Source organism: Cylas formicarius, unplaced genomic scaffold (assembly GCF_029955315.1).
Source record: "Cylas formicarius isolate icCylForm1 unplaced genomic scaffold, icCylForm1.1 PGA_scaffold_7__23_contigs__length_41026272, whole genome shotgun sequence".
NCBI classification, from domain to species: Eukaryota; Metazoa; Arthropoda; class Insecta; order Coleoptera; family Brentidae; genus Cylas; species Cylas formicarius.
The window spans coordinates 31,919,634-31,935,614 of NW_026844352.1; the positions used below are offsets into that span (position 1 = coordinate 31,919,634).

Sequence of the window (15,981 nt, forward strand, 5' to 3'; positions counted from 1 at the left end):
TAGAACTAGCCAGAAAGAACTGGGTCGGCCGACTTTCGAAAACATTTGGCTACCAATTACAACATACAATAGACCTCTATATCGCGTTCTTAAAAAAAAACTTGTCGACTAATGAACACTAATTGGTACGCAGGGCGATAACAATATCGCAAGTTGTCATTGTTCGTCGCTTCGTGAGCCCGTGACACTTTTTTTTACGTGCCAACAACAAAAAAGTATGAAATTCGTTTACGGGTCTATCCTTTTGATATGGCTGCTGACTGCAACGGAGTCGGCTTTTTCCCTGAAAATCAATTACCTTAGGTTCCTGAAGGTGAGAGCTTTCCGGATCATTGACGACTCGGTCGGCAAGAACGAGTGCGCAAACAACCTGAAGAGCTTCGTCGCTGACCTGGCCAAGTTTAAGAACTCCTGGGCCCTGAAGAGTAAGACTTTGCCGTAGGCGCCATATTTTTTTCGAACATTTGCATAAGTGCATATAATTTTTTTCAAAGAACCTAAAATTTCACACGTCCTGTGGGGAGAGGGAGTTCGAAAACTTTTTATTTGATTCTTGATATTTTTTAATGCATTTTAAGTGATATTCTAGAAAGTTTGCTTTAATGCTTCGCTAGACCTGGTTAGTTTTGGTGTGATAGCACTTCGATAGTCGCCATCCAGCATCGTTTCAGTGCTGGACGCGTCGGCCAAACCTCAAACGGGTCTGCTGACAGGTAACATCTACCAGTTTGGTAACTTCGACGAGTGCATAGCCATCAAAGCGGATCGAGGCAAATATGGGACCATTGCGGGTCAATACTGTACCGTCTTTCTAGTCCCCAGTCAAAACTACAGCGCTGATTATAGCCGCTTCTTAAACATAACAACGGTAAGTCGACATAAACCAAAAAATCGCAATGTCTAATCGATTTAGACATTCATTTTAGAATGCGATCGATATTAAGCACTTCTTATGAAACTTCAACCTTATGTCACTTTATTGGTTATTAACGGGTTATAACCAATTTTTTCAAAAGTTATTTTGATTTCCATATTCTGAGTTGTTGCACGTTCTTTTTTGTTGACGTTACGTTAAAAGGAGTTTCTGGGTTTCTTTAGTTATTTAAAACAGAAAATTGTTTTTATCGCAATGAAAAATGTGTTTCATAAAATTTTAAAACCTTATAAGAAATATTATTTTGCGCGATATTTACGCCGCCCGCAGCTACACCGAGTCGTCATTGTCGTCAAGCTGCTAACGCTTTCCAATACTTCTGCATTTTCGAAAAATCGAGAAGGAAACTCTACTACAAAAATTTACTTTGAAACCACTGACTCAAATATGTAACGACCATAGAAACGACTTCTCTTCTGGTATGACGTAATTACACGTTATTTAAGTAAAAAATATTTTTTAGAATAAGCAATAGTCAATTAAATAAAATATAAATTAAAATATATAATAATAATAATTTATAATATTAAAACAAGTCCAATGAAATAAAAGCGCATCCAAATTTTTTTAAATTCGTAACTCACAATAATTGCTATGTTCGAAACATATCGAACATAATTGATAAAGTAAAACGACGCTAAAATAAGAGGTGCGAAATCATCATTATCAAGTCAACAAAATTAAACCCTTCTTTATTATATTATGTGAAGATATGTAATAACTGTGCCCGCCTACCATACCTACATTCGTTTAGTTTTTTCCATTGAAATATTGGCGGCTCTGCAATTTTGATAAGACTACTTCTTCTTGAAGCTGACGACATGGAGCGTCGGCAAGCAACCGAAAGGCTACCAATACACAAAAATTCTGAAAAACATCAAGTCCAACTACGGCATCTGCATACCGAAGTCCTGCAATGCGGAGTCGCTGCAGGAGATCTGGGACCACTTGGAGCGTTTATTCAAGCTGCCCGCCCACGCGACCTTCAACAACGATCTCTGCACCTACAAGGGCAAAGTCGCTCTGACGTATCCGTTTGATGGTTACATTTTGTACGTTTTATAGAGGGCGTTTAACATGTGCGTTAAATGAATCTCATTTTTAATTTTCCTATTTACTCATTATTCTAAATCAATTAAAAATGTGTAATGACCTATTCTTGTTTGTCTTAGCTTGTTTTTCGCCGTGATAGCTTCTCTGATTCTACTCAGCACCATGTACGACCTCCTGGTGCATCAATACCTAGACGGTAAACACTACAAAGTGGCATCGCTGACTCCTATAAACCTATACTCTCATTCCAGACCCCGGAATCAATGTATGGGTTAGTTTCTCCGTCTACACTAACCTCAAAAACCTGCTGCGAGTGTCGGATCCGCCTTCACATGATTTACTGTCCTGCGTCGCGGGTCTCAAGGTCATCAGCATGCTCTGGGTAGTTCTCGGCCACCGTTACATCTTCAGCGTACTTGTGGGCAACGTCAACGCCAATGAGATATTTCTAGTAAGCCACCGATTGGTTCGTCCGATAAATAACGTACCCATCTGATTTTTTTTTGTATTTTATAATTTCGGAAAATACCGGGTGTTTCAAAAAACGTTCCGCTAATTTTTACGGTAAATATAATATTAAAAAATAATATTAGTTTGGTAAATGTGGGATATATCTTCGGGACTAGCGAGAGTCAAATCAGCGTCATGTCGAGTGTTTTTGTGTGATTTTAACTAGTTCAAGTGGTTAATATTTAATTGCATACCAACCTTTCAGTGAAAGAAAGACGTATATTGTGAGCTAATTAGTTTTTGTGTAAATCAAATAACCAGGCCAATTAGCGAATTAAAAGTTCAGCAAAACTCCTTTAAGATTCCTTGGATTTTTTGGAGGGAAAATTGATGACTTTATCGCACAAATGGAAACTATTAAAAAGAGGTCCCAGGATATAAATAACCTAAAGGAGGAAGTTTTATCAGTTAAAAGTTAATGTAGCTTTCTGAGATCAGAACTGGAGGGGATGCAGCAACAGGATAGAAATGTTAATTTGGAAATATACGGGGTTCCTTTCTGTAAGCGCATTCAACGTTTGCCAAGAAAAAAAAATACAACTATTTCTGAAAATAGTTTTCCGATTTCCGATAGGTCAGAGATGAAGTGGTTAAAATGGTGGTGATTTTTTGATAGTGGTATTTATCTCTGGGTGTGTTTGACGCTGGAGGGCCCTATTTTTACGAATTTTGATTCGCTGGTAATTATTTACTCTGGAAAAGAACAATTTTCTTGGTCTTTTAGATTTTTGTCTATAATTGGAAAACCCGGCATATATCGAAAAAATGACTGAAATAAATGTTAGAGCGCTGGATCTTCACCGTCTTCAAAATTTTTTTAAAAATACTTTGGTAAATTTGAAATCGACATCTGCAAATTTAGGACACTTATACAAAAGTGTTAGTTATACGGGCTATATCGTCATGCAAAAGAAACTAAGATCTGAAACACAGTCTTTTAGTTATAGCCAATTTTCACTATTAGGGGTACCCATTTTTCAGTTTTTTTGAACATACGGCCCACCCTGTATATTGTTGAAAAATCAAGAATAAAAGTTTTCGGAAGTTATCGTCGAAAAACCCGGGAACAGAGAACGGAGAACGGACAAACATTCTTTTTTTTTGACTATGATCATTTCGGTACCAATTGGGGTCCAGTGGGACCTACCGTTACCGAGATTTCGAGTTTAGTGAAAATCGATGAAATCGATTCTTTTCGAAAGTAACAAGTATGGTGGCAAAACCCTGCTTTAGCGTACAAAATATTAAAACACACGTTTAGTAACCTAACGAATGTTATTTTTTAATATTCTATTTACCTTCCACATTACCGGGATGTTTCTTGAAACACCGTCCTTTTTAATACGCCGACACAACTTAAATGTGACGTTGCAGTGGAACTCCAGGGTGGCGTCCACTTTGATTCTCGCTGCGCCTTTTTCCGTAGACACTTTCTTGCTTCTGAGCGGCCTCCTCCTCTGTCGAGGGTACCTGAAGAGCGTCGCAGCATCGGGACGCGTCTCATATGTAGCGTTTTACGCTCATAGACTGCTAAGGTACACGATATAACGTATGCTTGGCGAGTAAGTTGATAATTAAGTCAACTTTACCTTCATTCACACGCACATAGGAGAATAACAGGGATGCACCCATGACATAGTAGCGGGAGCGGGTAAATGATAGTAATGTTCACAGTTACATTTGTCTTCATTAAAATGTCAAGCTTTCGCCTGGGTTTGCAGGCGATTAATGTGGTCCACAGGTGTAAAACGAAGACTAAGCACAAACATTCCGCGAGGTCGTACATTGATATTAACATAGATTATAATTTTCTAACGGCACATCTTAACGCCGCTTGATAGTTATGCCTTGCTACAAACGCTTTTATACTCCGACACACGATAAATGGTCATGACTGTAACAATGAAATTATTTGCTCCTAGGCATTACTGAGCCAATAAATTAAACCGGTCCAGGGTGGTAGTGCGAAAATTGAAACACGAAATATAATATATTATTTATTTTTATTCGGTTTCGACGAAGATATCTTACAAACATATATAACTATTGGGGCGGCATCCAACATAGTTGCTCTCATGCAACCCCCTAAAACGAGTATATGACACAATTTATAAAATAAAAATATAGCATATAAATTATATATATAATGGTAGACACTGCTACAGTGAATTCAAAAAAGAAATACATATATACAATTTGATAGTTACTAGTTTCATGATCGGTTTTTATTTGATTGAAGTTAGTGAGGTGATTGATCTCAGTTGGAGAGGGAGTAAGCCTTGATAGCATTGTACATGAAACTGCGCTGAAACTGTGCTGAAGTATGTTTGTCAAAAAAATACGTCGGACGTTGGAGAGATATTACTTTTTTAATTAAGACTAAAAGCTGCGACTTAAAACGTTCGTCTAATGTTAGCCAGCGAGAATCCTCTAGGCTAGTAGATATATGATCAAATTTACGAATATTGTATGAGAATCTGAGACAGGCATTCTGAAGACGCTGAAGACTAACCTTGTCCTTTTGAAGTAGAGCAGGCCAGTAAACTAACATACAGTATGAAATTGTGGAGAGAATTAAGGAAGCGGTAAGTTTTAACTTAATTGCTGTGTCCAGAATATCTTTATTACAGTAGAGAATCCGAAGCTTGTAAAACGATTTCTGGATCAATATATAAATACGTTTTGCTGTATTACATACTGTATAATTATATAATGAAATTAGTAGTAAGACAAGTTTTTTTTGTAATTACTTTCCACGTCATGTACATGATTAACACATTTTATTTTTATAGTTTATATTATTGCGTCTAACTTTGTTTATTGATTCGGCCGATATCATTTCTATAGGATTCAAATCGCAGTGATAAGGGGTATATTATCGGATTTTTTACGATCTCATATATGAAACAAATCTTATCATAAGATTTGGTTCTTAAAACTTCAAGCAGTTGTTTTCTTGTATAAGTGTCGTCAAAATAAAGGTCGCACAGACTAACCAACTCTTGCTGCTATTCGTTGGCCCTTTTTTAGGTAAAGTGATGTGATAACTACCATTATTATAAACTACTACGCTGCCTGGGGGGATATTTGCAAGAAAAGAATTTTTAGTTTTTACAAAACTTCTGGATTCCTCCCTCCTGCGTCGAAACTGTTTCAGCAAGCCTTGAAGAAGCCAACAGGATGATTGGCGAAACATCAGCAAAAAACAATTTCCAGCAGTTCCTTTTTAGGGCATGTTTTTCGAGAATGACAATAACAGACTTTCAAACCATTATATTGTCCAAGGTAGGTATGAAAACCACTCAAAAAAAAACAGCCCAGCAGTATGATAAAGATAATCACTCTTACTCAACTTAATAATGAATAAAATTATAGGACAAATAAAAAAGTTAGGTCACGGACACGGGTTCGGGAGAAAACAAATAAAAATCCTGTGTTATACAGACGATACAATCTTGATCTCAGATAATGAAGACGAACTACAGCGTTTGTGGGAGGAAACCTACAAAACCTACAATATGCAGACAATGCAAAATCGAAATAAATGATGAAATAATCGAACAAGTTTCTAGGTTATATTTTTGATAATAATTTCCAATTACAATATCTACGAATAGAAATATCCAGCTACGGAATCCAACAGGCAATTTCCAACAATCTATGAGTCAGGTTGTCTAAGAGATGGTATTTGGAGACACCAAGAATGAGATTGGATTGGAAAGCTCCTGTAAATCATAAAGTCATGTTAAGTGCGATACAACATATTCATTAGAAACAAGAGCCCATACAGTAGCAACAAAAAGGATACTTGGAACAACAGAAATAAAGACATTAAAATCAATAGCGTGGAAAACATTAAGAGATATAATCCCGAACAATCAAAAAAGAGACCTATGTAAGGTGTAGGATATCGTACGGCGGGGAAGACAGAGGAGATGGGTGTGGATCCAGCATGTAACACGAACAAGTTTATCATTTTTCTGATTCCAGAATTCCTTTTTACCCGTGGTTAGAATTTCAGACGTTATTTTATCCAAGGTAGACCTTTATTTTTTTAAATAAAATGATTGTATCATTCTTCAGATGACAGTCTTTACATCTTCATTTATTACGGTTTCTATTTTTTTCTGTACTTCTCTTTGGGTGGCCTGATGTGGCCTCATTTATCCTGATCCAGTCCAGTCGGTATATTCTTGACTTCAGTTGAACATATTTTCAACAATTTTTTGAAACTCCGAATATGGAGTTTTGCCGGGTTTGAAAAGTTTTCAAAACATTGAGAATGATAATTTTCTCGTTTTTACAAAATGCAGTTTTACTAATCCGTTTCTGAGCAACAAATTCTGTTCAGTTGACATATTACATATTAATGGTTAGTGGTGTAGTATTGTACGTACCTATGATGATTGTCAAGGGCTCCGAGACTGGCAAGTAGACGGATAAGTAGAGTTTTCAATTAGAACCTTCCGGAAGTTCATTCTTAATAATGAAAAAACGAAAAATTATTATTCTCAATGTGTTCCAAATCCTTCGTCACCAAAACTCAACATTCGGAGCAAAAATAGTCAAATTGTGTGCGAATATGACCAGAGTTGGACAGTCAGCAATATACCGACTTGTAGTACGAGAATAAATTTTACCCCAGATATTATGAAACAGTTTTTTAATAATTGCAGGAGCCATTTGTTGTCACAAACTATACCCTAGATTTTTGAATACAGAGGCATCAGAAAAATGATATAAGCAGTTTCACAAAACATTTGTGCGGTTTCATAAAAAATATACAAAATTTAACTTAGTCTCGATTCATTCTTTTTGTCCAATAGTAGAGTTTTCCAATTTTACAACTTGCCACAAATCCATATAATTAAAGTTGTAGTTAGTTCTGCAAAATAGTACTTGAAAACAGTTTTGATTGCGGATGGCTATGGCTGGTCCACACAAACCAATTTCCTGCAAAAAAGTTGTTACATGGTTGTTTAAAACATACAGTAATTTCAAATTTACTTTTTCACCTTCTCTCCAAAGATCTGCATAACAATACAGAATCCACACTAAATCGGTACCTCAAATAACTTACAGTACTCAACTTAAGGTCTCGCAAGAGACGAATTTAAAAAAGTTTCATTGCCAGCTTGTGACAAATTCACATTACTTATATCAAGAATTATAGGAGATAAGTTGCCTAATCGAACCAACTGACTTAGTAAGTAGTAAGTAATAATTATTTAACAAATTCAAAATATGTGTAATAAAAATATTCATTTCGACTATCATACCTATCCAAAGTGCCCAATTTAGACCAACTGTGCTCTGTTTTTAACCGACTTTGTTGGTGAGAAAAAGATTAGTAAAACTGCGCTTTATAAAAATGAAAAAATAATATTCTCAATGTGTTCATAGCTTTTTGCCACCAAAACTGAACATACAGAGTTACAAAAATAATTAACTGTGTTCGACAATGACTGGAGTTGGATGGTCAACAATGTACCGACTTGAGGGAAGAGCGGGAAGAAGAATAGAAACTGTAACAGACTACTTTTTCTTAAAAATAATGTCTGAATGTCTGTTATAGTCATACAAAATGCCAGCTATGATTCAAGAAAATTACGAAAAATACTCGTATCTTCTTTTAAAAAAATGACATCGTTCACTGGCTTACTTTAAATAAAAGGATATTTTAGCAAGATGTAAATATAACGGTATTTCGGCTTTCGTCATATTACCATGGAATTGGTATGGGTGCAAGTAAAAGGGTTTTTAGCAAGGCATAACACTAATTTTAAACTGAGAGGACGTCGAAACCCTTATAAGAGGGAATAAGGACGGTGGATTGTGAAAAATGGAGTAAGTGAGTGGAATATGAATTGAAAAAGAAACATGAAAGTGGGAAGAATTTTTTAAAATAATAATATTTATTACAATCTATCTATTTTCATAGTATTCTTACTTCCGTATAAATTTTTATTTACTTGATCTTAGAATAATTAATATCCCTAATTATCTGCATATCTCTATAATTACAATAATGTATGTTTAATTATATTTTACTTTTCTAATAAACTACGTATAGTAACGCTGCTGTCACATTACTTGCATTCACCAAAGTCAATTGTATGCAAATTAGTGTGACCCTAATTTTGGTACGATTCGGGATGTGTGGGTCTTGATATGGAATTTTAAAAAACTACGACTGCAATTTATCTAAACTTTGCGATAATATATAATATAATATAAGTTGTCCACCCTGTTTAAAGATCCCTGTCATTGCAAATTAAAATTTTGTGAAAATGTCAATTGGAACCTAACTATACAGCTTACATTGTAGGTTATGGCCGGGTCTGATAGCCTGCGTCCTCTTCAACCTAGGAGTGATAAAGTATTTGAATGACGGGCCCTTTTGGGCGACCCTTATGCATAAAGCGGTAGGTACTTGTAGGGCCACTTGGTGGGGTACCACATTTTTTGTCACCAACTTGCTCAGCTACCCGTATCACGTAAGCTACCTCGAAACGCGTCTGCTACACGTCTCGACGTACCTTCCTGACTGTTTCAGTGCATCGAGCACAGCTGGTACCTTGCGGTAGACATGCAGCTCTATACCGCATCTCCGCTGATAATGGTCAACCTGTGCAAGTACCCAAAAGCGACGGCGTTCGCCGCGCTTTGCGCCTGCGCGTTGTCCGCGGTCTACAACTTCGTGACAACGATGAAGTACCAACTCGGGTGCGACGCGTTCGAGTAAGCAGCTAAGGAGGAAACCAAATAGAGCCAATATTTTTCAATTTTTAACAGCTTCGATATCGTCTACTTCGATTACATCTATCAGCCCACATACGCCCGCCTCTGTCCTTGGGTCTTCGGCGTTTTACTCGGTTACGTCCTCTTCAACGTCGAGCAAGTAAAAGTACCTAAAGGTCTGGCGATGTTGATGTGGACTTTGGCGTTCACCACGATATCCTACTTGATTTACGTCCACAATATAATCGAGAGCAGACCTTACGATGACGTAGCCGCGGCCATTTTCAATTCCTGCGCAAGGCCCGCGTGGTCCGTCGCCATCAGCGTTATCGTCTTCATGTGTGCGACGGGTAACGGAGGTAAAGCAAATCCAACGAAAAAAATACTGCTAAAATACCCATCCCACCAGAGGCTTAGTTAAACCGAATGAGGCGGATCTTAAATTGAGGATATCTCTAAGAGGAAAGGCGACTCCGAGGGACGTGTGGTGCATCACATATGCCCGTTTTTACTTTTCAGGCGTCGATTTCATTTTAGCCCGCACTTGTTAGGTGTGGCCTTCATTTACTCTCCGCCTCTATTTTGTTTGATCTGATCGCCTGTTGACATGATCGGTGTTTCGGTAGTACTATCGTCCACATCTAATTATTACCTTACTTATTGAGTCACTTCGGCGTTTCAGGATTGGTCCAGCGGTTCCTGTCCGCGAAAATATTCCGCTTCACTTCGAGGATTTCTTACAGCGTCTTCCTTGTACACATATTTGTCCTCATGTATATCTCGGGTGGTGTTAGAACGATATCGTACTTCAGCAACTTCACCGTAGTACGTATGCCTAGATTTTTCTAGAGAAACGGTATATTGAGGTTTCGCTAACTAACGAAAACTAATTAGTGAATCTGCAACCCACTCTGACGCCGAATCGATATTTTTTTCAGTAAAAATCATATTTTATGTTTAGGTTATTGAACTGGTAGTACATAGTACATTTTTATGGGAAAAAACAAAATCAACAATACCGTTTATGCATCGATTTCAATTAATTATGATAACATATGCTGGTTCCATACCTGCACATATGTGTTCTAATTTTAAATTTAATTTTAGTTTTGGTTAGTTTAACTCTGTCTAATGAATAAAATTATACGATTTTTGGTTACGCATTTAAAAAATTGTTGTTAAGATGTTAGTGAAAAGGTACAGTTCAATTTTATTATTTCTTGAAGCGATACTTGCCCACATTACACATTCTAAAGTGCAAATCATTAATAAGTAAATGTAAAACAGAGACGAGCCCAAAAATAAAATAGAAAGCATTGCAGTAAGTTTATGCGCGTGCCCAGGTCGACACCGGTCTATAAATGCTTGTTTAGATTCCTATTGTTAAAATTAATTTTTGGTTTCAAATAGAAGCTTGTGAGAAAATTTGTTTGTTAAGGAGTACTTTAGGAACACTTTAGATTGAATTGAATTGTTCCTGGTAAAAAAAAATTAATATATCTTTTGTTTGAAAATAGTGAATCCTCGGGTGTAAGTAACAAAAAGTAAAAGCAATGGCGAACTAATTGTGTGTAAATTTGTTGCGTAATCGTGGACTATTTTTTGCTGTTTAAATTTATGATAACAGCAATGTTCGTATCTCAGTTTGGACGCATTAAACAAATGGTCGCCAAATTTTGTTAACACTAATAATAAAAGAAATTATATTTGGGCTTTGAGTTTTTCATTAGCAATGTTCTTGCTAACAATTAATTGGAAATGCTTTGTAGTGCTAGTAGACAAAATAATAAGATCGCTGAAACAAGTTTGTTCATATTTGAGCTTATTAAACGCGGGGTTGCACGATTTACCAACCTAGCACCATGGCAAACCTCATTATCTGGCCTATCGCTATCAGTGGCACGAAAAGCAACATTTTTCAAGAATGGCAGACAAGAAATGGCAAATATTCTCTGAGGTCCTTTTATTAAATTAAATCTTTTCCGTAACACCTTCTATAAATTTGAGAATATATTCTTTGCAGATCTACCAATACTTCGGTGACCTTTTCTTCATCTTTGTCGCTGCGCTAGTATGGTACGCGGCGTTCGAAGCGCCATTTCTCGTGCTAGCGAAGATCGTGTTTACGAGTGGTAAGCGCGTCCACGTCCCGTGCGCGAACTTCCGACGTATCGAATTTTTAGGTGAGACGATGTCGCTCAACATAGCCGTTTCCGGTAGGAAGCTGACGAGACGCCAGAGGAGGAACAGAAATCTGACCGTGTGCATATTGAACGAAAAGAAGTTCTTGTAAAAAATGATAATGATTAAATTTGAACGATTAACTTTAGCGTTTTATTAAAAAGTTGATGGAAATTTAAACATACGCACTATACATCTCTACACTAACATCTCGTTATGTTCAGAAGCAGCTGGGGCAGAGACTTTTTAAGTAACAAAAACGACTATGGTTGTAGAGTTGTAGGCTGAGTACAACTGGGAGTTACGACCTCATTGCAAAAAAAACACGTGTTTGAAGAAAGCACGGATGAAAGTTAGCTCTAGAAAACGAAAGTACAGAGAACTTAATTTTACATTTTCCTTTGTTGTTTTTGTGGCTCGTTGCAATGCAATGATAAATATGTGAGGCGGAGTTTGTATAGTCTCTATGTAAAGCCGGTTCACTATTTACCTTGATTTTCTACAAAGAACAGGAGTAATTTCGATGCGTACAAGCGAAATCTAATCGGATAAACAATACGAAAGATAACGTTCATCCTAAGACAACAGTGGCGACCAGAAGTTCTGCCTCAGCGTAGCCGTTAGTAGAGGAAAAAAATGCGCACGAGATGGTTGGTACTAACGCTCTTGTTGGCGCCAATGTGCGAGGCGGCCGAAGGCGGCAGTTTTACGTCGCTCATACCGTTCGACTTGAGCGATTACGGGTTTATTCTGAACGAGATATTCAACGAGACAAACGCGTGCAACGAACAAATCAAAATTTATTTTGACGGGCTGGATAAAGGCCAGGACTGGGCCTGGAGAAGTAAGTAGTGCGAAATCTTGATATCGAAAGGGTCTTCTTGCTGTGTGCCATTTTCCTCAGTGCTCGATGCCACAGCGAAGCCCCAGACAGGTCTGGCGACCGGGAACGTCCTTCACATAGGAAATTACGACGAATGCCTCGTCGTCGACCACGTCCATAATGCATCCCTAAGGATAAGCGGAAAATACTGTACCGCGCCGTTTGATCAGAGTGTGTCAGCTTCGCAGGTTTGTCGTCCTATCCACCATAAACAAAACGCACAACCTATGTCATCAGATCGACGACATGTTGGGAAGGGACATGTCGAGGATCAGGACGTCGTTTGGCTTCTGCGTACCCCGCGCATGCGATTCGGCCGACCTCAACAAAGTCTTTGCCAATTTAGAGTCTCTGGTAATGTCGCCGTACCACCTCCATTTTTACGACGAGCTTTGCGCCAACGGCGATGATCAAAAGCTCACCACGTTGGATATTTTTGCAGTGTAAGAAACCCCCAGCGACGATATGCTTTGTGTCAGCTTAAGTTTCAATCGTAGTCAAACGGGGTTAATGCTAACGATGAAGCAATGTTCCAAGCAATGCCTGGGTAACGTTTGACGGAAGAAATGCCAACGGATTGAAAGTTTAGCTGGAACAGAGTATAGATAACAGTTGGTAAATTTGTTTCAGATCGGTATTCGGATTCATTTGTCTTTTGGCCGTTCTGAGCACTATATACGAATTACTGGTTTGCAAAGGTAAGTGTCCACTACTGAGGTAGACACTGCATGGCGTTGGTATATGAGTAAAACACTTTTAGAGCTACAAAATTTTAATTTTCCTGTATATTTTTCCACCTTATTATTTCTCTCCTCAATCGATGTTTCAGATCGGAAAACGCCAAACTTATTAGCCTCATTCTCATTATACGCCAACGCGAAAAGGCTATTTTCAACCGAAACGTCAAAAGAATCGTTGGGATGCCTCGGCGGCATCAAAGCGATCAGCCTGGCGTGGATTATACTAGGGCACAGGGCATTATACACCCTATACGTGCCTCTAGTAAACATGGCCGATATTCTGGTGGTGTTTCGTAGCATCTTTACAGCTGTGGTATTGACCGGAGGTCTGGCGGTCGATACTTTTTTCCTGATCAGCGGGTTGCTCGTAATTTACGTATTCTTGAACGCTCGAAGTCGAGACCCCAACGTTTCTTGGCTAGCATTTTACGTACACCGAATTTTGAGGTATAGTTTGATTAGAATTATACTCTTTTTTTATCTTTCCTGTTATTTTATAATAACAATATGGTAGTTAAATGTTTCATTTGAAATAAACTGTATTCGAGAGTCGTTTTCAGACTAACCCCCGCTTTAGCCGCGACGATTTTATTGTACTCGACCCTGCTAGACGATTTAGGATCAGGCCCGTACTGGTTCTTGGTTTACTATTTCTTCCAGAAAAAATGTGAGGACAACTGGTGGTCCACCTTAATGTACGTACAGAACTACGTCCACCCAACCGAAATGGTAAGTTGATAATCTGGTGTATTTTTTAATCTAGTTCTGATAATGTCCTCATTCAAGTGCGTCGGTCAAAGCTGGTACCTGGCGGTGGATACCCAACTCTTCTTCGCTTCGCCTGTGCTACTTGTGGCTATCACCAAGTGGCCGAAGACCACCGTGGGGAGCATACTTTTGACTGTTTGCGCCTCTTCCGCGTATACCTTCGAGGTCAGCTACGAGCGTAGCATTGGTCCGGCCTTTTTTGGGTAAATTTGAAATTTAGATTGATCCCCGGTTTTAGAAATTGGCCAAAGTTTTGTCTGTAATGCTAAGACAAGGATTTCCCGAGAGTAGGGATGTTAATGGCCGCCCCTTAAAGTACCTCGTTATAGTTGACCTATATACAGGGCGTCTCACAATCTCAATCTCGAAAAATGATCAAAAAGCCTCTAAAAGATACATTTCGCTTAAGTTTTCGAATAATATCATGATTTATTAGATTGTTTGCATTGTTCTCAGTATGACTGACGAAATGTTCGAGTTGATTTACACTCCGACCCACACCAGAGTGGCACCGTGGCTGATCGGTACGATCCTCGGTTACATCATTTATCATTGTAAAGGGAAACGGATTAAATTGAGAAAGGTAAAACGTTCTCGTTTTTTGGATGAAGTTTTTAAGAAATCTTCGGTAGGTCGTCGTGTGGTTCAGCTGGTGCCTGCTCGCGGCAACCTTCGCCGCCGTAGTCTATGTTCATCAGTATCTAGCAGATGACGAAACTGGCGAGCTGGTCTTCGAGGCGGCCCTCTTCAACTCCACTATCAGGGTGTTGTGGTCTCTAGCACTTAGCTTACTCATTTTGCTCTGCGTAACTGGATACGGAGGTACCTGTGATGACAACAGTTGACTTAAGTTGACCGGATCGTTTCTAGGAATCCTCAACGACATCCTCTCGTGTTCATACTTCAAGGTCTTAGCCAGGCTCACCTATAGCATGTATCTCGTCCAGATTATCGTCATCATATATTACGTGGGTCGTACCAGGGTACCGGCATACGGAGCCATCGTCACCATGGTACGTAGATATATTCCAAAGGGTTTCGATTAGAAAATATCAGCAGCAGAGTTATTCACTTGAAGTACTGGTATTACTTTGTGTTGCAGGTTCACCAATTTTGGGGAGACTATTGCCTCACCCTTTTGGTCTCGGTACCTTGGTCGTTGCTGTTCGAATCGCCTTTTATGCAGATAGGAAAGATCGTTCTAAGAAGAAGCTAGCGCCGACACGTTATAGTATACATGATGTCAAAGGAAGTTTTATGAGAGTGAAGTTGATAACAAAAGAAGTCATTTTTTATATACGCATAGACAAATAATAAATTGATGATAAAAAATGCTGAATATAACGGAGTGTTATGAAAAAAGGAGAAATTCCCTCTACAAAAACCATTGGGTTCGTTATACGAAGACACAAAATATTTAAAATAAATAAAAACTGCTTTTGTACATTCACCATATTTGTTCAATAATAAAAAGATTTACGAAAATAAGTGTGCACGATTTTATATTTTTGAAAATGTCACATTATATAAAAAATAGTAAACAGACGGCCCTTTAAAAAAAAAGGAAGTTAGGTCCCATTACTTACTGATGCGACCTCGTATACTTATTGTGAGAGCGGATCTACGCTATGCTAAAACTTATGTAAGGAGCGGTTATTAGCTTTTCGATAAGCCATGAAATTGAAAAAATGCGGTGTGATACCCCCTTTAAAATGTCATGAAAACGCCCGGTACCTGTTAAAGCGTTACGAAAAAGCGTAGTAATATAATAATAATAATAACAACGCCATTTTCAAATACGCAAACGTTTGTTTTTGTTACGCTCGATTTCAACAAAATATTTTGGCAGGAAAACGCGACGTAAGACCTAATCTTGCGCGACCTTTGCGCGTAGCGATTAAAACAAACTCACCCGTCAAGCGAAAACGAACAATACGAAACAGTAATCCCTGATGTCGTAAATCAAGCCGGCGATTACTGTGACGAAATTTCCGCGAAAAAAAAAACAAATTTGATCATTTCAGCTACCAGAAGGTTTACTCAACTCTTATCTGTTAAACGGAAGCCAGATCGTGGTGCAAACTAGGCGGTGATGTGCCACAAGGATCTATGTTGGGCCCCTTACTTGTTTCAACTAGTATTTTGCGAGATCTTGCAGAGATCCCTTAAAC

The 15,981-nt window shown here is 38.3% G+C and overlaps 2 protein-coding genes across 3 annotated transcripts; both read left to right on the forward strand.

The window, feature by feature from the left end:
• The first annotated feature begins 145 nt into the window (after positions 1 to 145).
• On the forward strand, positions 146 to 11,561 carry LOC132705261 (O-acyltransferase like protein-like). 2 transcript variants are annotated; one of them, XM_060675748.1, is made up of 12 exons: positions 146 to 425; positions 672 to 868; positions 1,748 to 1,986; positions 2,107 to 2,183; positions 2,239 to 2,438; positions 3,872 to 4,032; positions 8,826 to 8,922; positions 9,054 to 9,238; positions 9,293 to 9,597; positions 9,921 to 10,063; positions 11,262 to 11,370; positions 11,422 to 11,561. In XM_060675748.1, the coding sequence occupies exons 1-12, from the start codon at positions 218 to 220 to the stop codon at positions 11,529 to 11,531; spliced, it is 2,031 nt and encodes a 676-aa protein (XP_060531731.1). In that variant the 5' UTR covers positions 146 to 217; the 3' UTR covers positions 11,532 to 11,561. The 2 variants fall into 2 exon arrangements, with proteins under 2 accessions (XP_060531731.1, XP_060531730.1); XM_060675747.1 differs by having other exon boundaries at positions 147 to 425; positions 8,826 to 8,994.
• Positions 11,562 to 12,055: 494 nt separating this feature from the next.
• LOC132705263 (nose resistant to fluoxetine protein 6-like) lies at positions 12,056 to 15,259 on the forward strand. Its single transcript, XM_060675751.1, has 11 exons — positions 12,056 to 12,263; positions 12,324 to 12,490; positions 12,540 to 12,745; positions 12,933 to 13,000; positions 13,132 to 13,489; positions 13,603 to 13,771; positions 13,829 to 14,013; positions 14,267 to 14,393; positions 14,443 to 14,632; positions 14,681 to 14,823; positions 14,913 to 15,259. The coding sequence occupies exons 1-11, from the start codon at positions 12,056 to 12,058 to the stop codon at positions 15,024 to 15,026; spliced, it is 1,935 nt and encodes a 644-aa protein (XP_060531734.1). The 3' UTR covers positions 15,027 to 15,259.
• The last annotated feature ends 722 nt before the right edge of the window (positions 15,260 to 15,981 follow it).

Bases quoted from the DNA above. Each gene is read 5' to 3' on its own strand.
- LOC132705261 (XM_060675747.1), top strand. From the start codon at position 218: ATGAAATTCGTTTACGGGTCTATCCTTTTGATATGGCTGCTGACTGCA. The intron at 2,439-3,871 runs GTAAGCCACCGA...GTGACGTTGCAG, and splicing joins ACGCCAATGAGATATTTCTA to TGGAACTCCAGGGTGGCGTC. The intron at 9,239-9,292 runs GTAAGCAGCTAA...AATTTTTAACAG, and splicing joins CTCGGGTGCGACGCGTTCGA to CTTCGATATCGTCTACTTCG.
- LOC132705263 (XM_060675751.1), top strand. From the start codon at position 12,056: ATGCGCACGAGATGGTTGGTACTAACGCTCTTGTTGGCGCCAATGTGC. The intron at 13,490-13,602 runs GTATAGTTTGAT...AGTCGTTTTCAG, and splicing joins TACGTACACCGAATTTTGAG to ACTAACCCCCGCTTTAGCCG. The intron at 14,394-14,442 runs GTAAAACGTTCT...AATCTTCGGTAG, and splicing joins AACGGATTAAATTGAGAAAG to GTCGTCGTGTGGTTCAGCTG.